Source organism: Gavialis gangeticus, unplaced genomic scaffold (assembly GCF_001723915.1).
Source record: "Gavialis gangeticus isolate Ggan-Ray unplaced genomic scaffold, GavGan_comp1, whole genome shotgun sequence".
Lineage (NCBI taxonomy): Eukaryota > Metazoa > Chordata > Crocodylia > Gavialidae > Gavialis > Gavialis gangeticus.
In genome coordinates, this window is record NW_017728995.1 from 46,947,892 (window position 1) to 46,955,669 (window position 7,778).

Genomic DNA, 7,778 nt, shown 5'->3' on the forward strand with positions numbered 1-7,778 from the left:
GACTCCAAGAACAAGCACCTGGTGGCCCTCTACACCAAGGACGAGCATTTTGCCATCGCTGCCGACAGCGAGCCAGAGCAGGAGAGCTGGTACCAAGCCCTGCTGCAGCTGCACAACCGGGCCAAGGGCCACCACCACCACCACCACCACCACCACAGTGACGTTGCCTTCGGGGGCACTGGGGCGGGGCTGGGGGAGGTGGGGGAGGACAGCTACGGTGAGGCGGTTCCCGGCCCGGCTTTCAAGGAGGTGTGGCAAGTGATCCTGAAACCCAAGGGCCTGGGCCAAACCAAGAACCTGATTGGCATCTACCGCCTGTGCCTCACCAACAAGACCATCAGCTTTGTGAAGCTGAACTCGGACGCGGCTGCTGTGGTGCTGCAGCTGCTCAACATCCGCCGCTGCGGCCACTCAGAGAATTTCTTCTTCATTGAGGTGGGGCGCTCGGCAGTGACAGGGCCTGGTGAGTTCTGGATGCAGGTGGATGACTCGGTGGTGGCGCAGAACATGCATGAAACCATCCTGGAGGCGATGCGAGCCATGAGTGAGGAATTCCGGCCTCGCAGCAAGAGCCAGTCGTCCTCCAACTGCTCCAACCCCATCTCTGTGCCACTCCGCAGCAGACACCATGTAAATAACCCCCCGCCCAGCCAGGTGGGGCTCAGCCGCAGGTCCAGGACTGAGAGTGTCACTGCTACCTCTCCTGCTGGTGGTGGCGGAGGGGCAGGTGGCAAGCCCAGCTCTTTCCGAGTCCGAGCATCCAGTGATGGGGAAGGCACGATGTCCAGGCCTGCCTCTGTGGATGGCAGCCCGGTTAGTCCCAGCACCAACCGGACCCATTCTCACAGGCACCGTGGCAGTTCTAGACTTCATCCTCCGCTAAACCACAGCCGCTCCATCCCGATGCCTTCTTCACGCTGCTCCCCTTCAGCCACTAGCCCAGTCAGCCTGTCATCCAGCAGCACCAGTGGCCATGGCTCCACCTCTGACTGCCTCTTTCCACGCCGGTCCAGTGCTTCGGTCTCTGGTTCGCCCAGTGATGGCGGATTCATTTCTTCCGATGAGTATGGCTCCAGTCCATGTGACTTTCGAAGCTCCTTTCGCAGTGTGACCCCAGACTCTCTGGGCCACACCCCTCCAGCCCGGGGGGATGAGGAACTCAATAACTACATCTGCATGGGGGGGAAGTCTGCCTCCTCTTGCTGCAGCCTGGCAGCTCCCAATGGTCACTTTGTGGCTCGCCCCTGCCACCCGCAGCAGCAGTCCCGCTACCCTGGCACCCCATGCTGCTCCCGGGCTGGTGGTGAGGAGGGAGCTGATCTGGAGAAAGGCTTCAGGAAGCGGACTCACTCTGCGGGTACTTCACCCACCATCTCCCACCAGAAAACACCCTCGCAGTCTTCAGCGGCATCCATTGAGGAGTACACAGAAATGTTGCCTTCCTACCCCTGTGGTGGCAGCCGCTTGCCGTCCTACCGGCACTCAGCTTTTGTGCCCACTCATTCATATCCTGAGGAGTGTCTGGAGATGCACCACCTGGACAGCAGCCATCATCGGACTAACTCCGCCCCTCACACCGATGATGGCTATATGCCGATGTCACCTGGAGTGGCCCCTGTGCCCAGTGTTGGTGGCAATCCCAAAGGTGGAGATTACATGCCCATGAGCCCCAAGAGTGTGTCAGCACCACAGCAGATCATCAACCCAGGCCGGGGAGGTCGCCATCCCCAGGCCATGGTGGACTCCAATGGCTACATGATGATGTCCCCCAGTGGCAGCTACTCACCTGATGGTGGCCCTGCTGGCTATGGCAAAATATGGACTAACGGGGCTAGCCATCACCCAAAGCTCTCGGTAGAGAGTAACGAAGGGAAGTTGCCCTGTGGTGGCAGCGATTACATCAACATGTCTCCAGCCAGTGGCTCCACGACCAGCACCCCACCTGACTGCTATTTTGCCAGCTCAGGGCCACCAGGTACAGAGGAGGCCCCTGCACAGGGCCCAGCCCAAGCTCACCACAAGCCCATCTATTCCTACTTTTCCCTGCCACGTTCTTTCAAACATGTGCAACGCAGGACTGCAGCAGTGGCTGAGGACAGCGGCCTCCAGCTGCGCATATCCCTCAGCTCTGGCCGCTTGCTCTATGCTGCTGAGGACTCATCCTCCTCCACGAGTAGTGACAGCCTTGGTGGTGGCAGTGGCCAGGACAACAGTCATCATCATCATGCACATCCCTTGCAGCAGCAGCCGCAACTGCAGCCGCAGCCTCCTCACAAGGTGGACACAGCTGTTCAGACCAAGAGCCGCCTGGCCAGACCTACACGCTTGTCTCTGGGTGGCCCCAAGGCTAGCACCCTGCCCCGGGCTCGGGAGCAACCACCACTGTTACTGCCCCCGGAGCCCAAGAGCCCCGGGGAGTATGTGAACATTGAGTTTATCTCAAGTGAGAAGCCAGCCTTTCCGTTGCCTGGCTCGGCCACGCTATCTCTTGGCTTACCCCCAGCAGGGGATGAGGGTTCTGAGGAGTACATGAACATGGACTTGGGGCCACCACGGGCTGCCTGCCAAGCTGGATACTCAGCTGCACGGACAGGAACTGTGGCTCAGCCTGGCCGAAGGGCAGCTATGAGCAGCCGGGATTACATGGCTATGCAGTTGGGGGGTGGTGTTGGGGGACCCTGCCTGGACTGTGTTGATAGCCGTTCCCCCTCATCCTCAGACCTCCTGCTCAGTTATGCTGAAATGCGGACAGGTCGTACTGGCCCAGAGAAAACGCCTTCTGCAGCCCTGGCCTCCCCTGAGCCACGACCACCAGCTGAGTTGGCAGCAGCCCCACCACGCTCCTCCTCCCTGATGGGGGGTCCAGGGGTGAACAGTGCTTTCACCCGGGTCAGCCTCAGTCCCAATCGCAACCAGAGTGCCAAAGTGATCCGGGCTGACCCACAGGGAGGCCGGAGGCGGCACAGCTCGGAGACTTTCTCCTCCACTCCCAGCTCTGCCCGTGGAGTAGCAGGCAGTACTGGCTTGAATGCACCTTTACCTTATGGGGCTGGAGGTGGAGGGAGTGCCGAGGAGGTCAAGCGCCACAGCTCGGCCTCCTTTGAGAATGTTTGGCTCCGGCCTGCAGGAGGGGACCTGGGCGGGCCTCTGGGTACTACCAGGAAAGAACAGCAAGTTGGATCTGGGAGTGGTTTTGCGAATGGACTCAATTACATCGACCTGGACTTAGTGAAGGATTTTAATCACCGCCGCCACCTCCACCATCCCCAAGAGGGTACCTCTATGCTGGGGGGGAAGCAGCCACCGCCACAGCAGCAGACTAAGTCCCCTAATCAGCCCCGGAGTAACCACTCCAGCGAAGATTCAAATGCATATGCCAGCATCAGCTTCCAGAAGCGGGAGGATATCTAGTAGCTGGGCAAGAGCCAGAAAGAAGGTGAGTACATACAGTGAGTTAACTATGCTGAGAGAGAGAGAGCAAGGCATATAAGGAACATGAATGTTCAGCTAACCCAAGCACCCCCCAAAGAACAACATAAATCAGGCATATAGTTGTTCAGTCCCTACGGCATGAAATACTTAAATGTGAAAGCTTAATGAGGGACACACTATTTCCTACTCTATTGCTTTATTGGTAATCTGCTTTTGCCCTTGTCTCTGTGCAGGTTCCTTTCCTGCTATTTCAGTTTCAGTGCTTTCAATTTATGGAGTGATAAAGTGGGGGCTATTGATGTAGGTTTGAGTTAATACTTAAATAGATGAGATTGAAGTCAGTATGTAACTTTTTTTTTAAAGGAAAAGAGAACCTTTTCTTAAACTGCACCATCAGTTAGCTAATAAGAACAAAATTAGGTTTTGAGACAGAACTGTGGTTGTTCAAAGGCTGTTTATTGTAAGGGATTTCTCTGTAGTCAAATTGCTGTGTAATATTCCAGTTTACAGTCTCCGGCTTGCAGATTGTGGTAAAATGTGACGTACTTAAAGTTTAAATATTCTCTTTTATGCGGGAAATCATTTAGAAAATACCGCAGCCATGGAGACTTGACTCTGAAATGTTAAATACATTTTCTCGTGTGTTTTTTTGATTTTAAAATCTGTTATTGCTGCAGAAGCAAAAGTAGCAGATAACGCAGCATCTTTGCAGCACGGATGCTTTCCAAACATGACTCATTGTAAGCTTGCTCAAGCAACCTGGTTTCATTTGTGAGCTATTATGGTGAGAGTGTTCACTCACGAATCATCTTGAATGTTCTTGCTGAGACTGAGAGCTTTTTGCGGCTCCTCCAGTACCTTATTTGTTTAATTTTTAGAAATATTTGTTTTTTAAAACAATCTGTATGGATGTGTGGGGAAGAGACATGGTCCATTTTTAGCGTAAAACAGGGAACTGGAAACTCCTTCTTTCTGATTTTTAGGTTGGTTATTGACAAGTATTTTGGCCACGGGCGAAGTATTAATTTTTCTAACCCAGTTTTCCCTTGTATAAAATATGTGTAATGATACCTACCTCATAGGATCGCTGTGAGGATTCATTAGATAATGTTTGCAAAATACTATGAATGTGGAAAGGACTACGAGGTAGTTAGCCTTGCATGTGTAATTTGTGTTTTGATTGGTATTAAATACTTTCGGGGCAAAGGACATCTTAAGTACCTGTAAACTGCAGAAGAAACAGATGGCATAGAGTGGACATTTTGTATCTACTGGTTTTAGTGTGTGTGTGCGTGTGTGTGTGATATGTATTTTAAGCAACCATTTAATGAAAAATAATTAGGAGAAAAGAAGTCAGCCTATAACACTGATTGTGAGTTTTGGAGGAGGAGTACTTTCACACGCACAGTGAGATGCTTTTGCTATGCAGGAACTTAATACAGAACACTGAAAAGTCTTATTCAAAAGTTTCTGGTGAAGTATGTGGGAGTTACTTTATTTAAAAAAATCTCATTGTGTAGAGTTTTGCTCCAGACTTTCTACTATTGGTAAAAAGATGACTCTTAATTTTATAACACTGTTGTTGATCTCAGTATTTTTTAAATGTATGAACTATGGTAATCACTGTAGACAGAGTGGTTATTAAGGTGAAAGTTTATAGTAACCCGGTATAACATTAATTTCCTATTGGTGTTTTGTTTGACCTCAGGTGTAATACCAAACACTTATTCAATCATTATTTTTATTGTTTGTTTGGTGCAAGTACCAACAACACTGAGAGCTAGGTGTGGTAAAACGTTTAAATGTGGAGGGGTTTTTCATGTGGATACACTGAACATATACTTAATTATGTATTTGTTTCTATTGCAAATTAGAGCAGTATTCTGTTATTAGTTTTATCTCATCTGGAAGTCCATGCTAGTTTTAAAATCCAAGGTGTAAGATAAGCAAAGATGTGTGGTCTGTTTTAGAAGGCCTTTTATTAGAATGAATGATTCTTTGGATGTAGCACCAGATAACAGCACTTGCTGTCACAGTGTTTTGTGTATAAACTATGAACAGCTTTATGTTGCCACACCCTTTCCATGTCTAGGGATAAGCTTACAAGAGACAGTCTAAACTAGCTGTGCCTGGCAGACATGTATTCACAGGCTGATGCTGTCTTATTTGTTTTTTCTGAGGGAGGGGATTTTCCCATGGCAATGCAGCACGTGGTACTAAAACCAGCATCCATAGCAGTGTCATTTGGCTCTGTCCCGTGTTAAAATTTGTTTCAGGGCATAACTAAATATGCACATGGTTGAGAGAGACTGTGGGATTACTCTCATGCTCATTTTATAGACTGTTAAAAGCACTGCTGTTGTACTTCTGCCAAAATAGTTTTTTTTAATTTTTTAAAAAATGTTTATGAAATAGTTGTACACTTATAAACTTTGCCCAGTGTGGTAGTAGGTGGGGCCCTCTACTGAATATGCAGTTCAAAGTAGGATCAGGGCAAGGGAGGTTCACAGAAGAGTGTCCTAAGAAGTATTATGCAGACTTTTTTCAAAGTAATATCTCATGTAAAATAAATCAATAAAACAAACAGTGTTTAGTAAAGGACTTGTTACTAAAAGTCAAGTGCTAATGTTACCTAGTATTGGGGTTTGGTTAAGTAGGCATCTTCTTAAGGGGTGGGAGAGAAGAGGACAGGGATTAGAAAGAGTGAAATTGTACATGGCTCTATGTTCAGCTGCTGGCCTTTGCTAGATCCAAACACTTTTTAGTTTAATTTTTCCAACAAGCTGAAACTCTTTCAGACAATTTCTGCTAACTAAAATGGTTTAACCATTTCTGAAGCTATTAAGGAGAAAAATGTTCTCTTGCACATGTGAAAATATTTTTTTACAGCATTTTCTTTGAGAAGGTCTATGCCTTTTTATTTGGAACAAGGACTTTGCCATGGACCTTGCTTTCCTGTGACTTGCTATCCCTGAGAGTGAGTAATTCATAGGTCTCCTGCAAAAAAAATCTGTTTGCACATGCTTAGGTAGAGATATTAGAGGATACTGGGCATGTCTACATGTTCATTAATGCACTTTTGCTAATGCACATTAAATTTAGTAGCTCCCATGTGAGGTACTAGAAAAAGGAGCATTACTTTATTTTAATGTGCATTAGCAAAAGGGTGCGTTTTGATGCTTTAAAATAGGCTAATACACATAAAAGCGCACATGTGGACATGCCCATTGAGTAAACGTATTTCATGCAATTTTCACCTGCACTGACCATGATTCAGGGTTTTCACCTGTTTACTACACACTGTCCACATAGAGCAGCGTGTTCAACCCTGGGTCCACAAGCCAGATCTGGCCCATGGAGCAGTGTCATTTGGCCCACAGAGCTTCCCAAGGGTCTAGAGATTTGACAGTCATCAGTGTTAATTGCCACTCCTGCTGCCAAATTTCTAGACCTGTGGGGAGTTTGGCGAGTCAGATGACGTAGCTCTGCTGGTGTGATCTGTTAAAGGAGCAGGACTTTTAAATGGTCTCTGTCTTACACGTTTCTTCACCTATTTTGTAGACAGCGTAGAAGGCAGGTTTCTTAAAAGGAAGAAGCTGTGCCTAGTTTGAGATTGGTGGAAGGCTCCTTTTTTGTTTTGCTGGGGATGTGGATACTTTGGAATGGATGCACAGTTCTTTTATGAGACAGCTGGGGATCAATTTATTGTAGCAACCAAACCAGGTTGGAAAATCTAACCTGTGTGTGTGGGGGAGGAGAGGGGAGGAAATGAGGCAGTAGGTAGTCTGAAGTCAAACTTTGGTATTTGGGACAGCTGTGTTTTTTGCTTTGCTGCTTTTGGGGCCTTTTTGCATGCAAAATCAATGGGTTGATTTTTGGGATTGTGATTAGATGAATAATCTCCCAAAATTAGCAACAGTATGGGAGATGAGCAGTTGATAATTGGGTACTCAAACACCAGTCACAGAACATTTTAAGTAGGAAGCTATCAAATGTTTCCTGTCCTCATACAGGCTGTTGGAAGACCAAGTTGTTGAGTAACTGAATAAATACAGGCATGTGATTTTGATTTTGATTTTTTTCATCTTTTTTTTTTATAATACAGTGCCCCACATAGTAGGTTCTGAATCATAATTATGGCTTCACAATAAAAATTTTCATAAAATCTTGTGAAAGAATATGCTATGTATTTCAGCAGAGTTTAAATTACTCTAGACCTTTAAGAGCTGGAAGTATTCAGTTTTGTTTTATCATATATATTTCTGAAGGGTTTTTTTCTTTTTTTTTAAACTTCTCTGCACATTTGCCGCCTACTCCAATTCCATTGGAAGTAAAATGCATTTATA

At 47.3% G+C, this 7,778-nt stretch overlaps 1 protein-coding gene across 1 annotated transcript in view; it reads left to right on the forward strand.

The window, feature by feature from the left end:
- Window positions 1–7,778, forward strand: part of IRS1 (insulin receptor substrate 1) — a 95,291-nt gene that overhangs the window by 10,437 nt on the left and 77,076 nt on the right. The window contains exon 2 of the mRNA XM_019503637.1: window positions 1–3,436. This exon is cut by the window's left edge and continues 9 nt beyond it. Coding sequence (XP_019359182.1) covers window positions 1–3,411 — 3,411 coding nt within the window. The 3' untranslated portion in view covers window positions 3,412–3,436. The remainder of the gene's footprint in view (window positions 3,437–7,778) is intronic.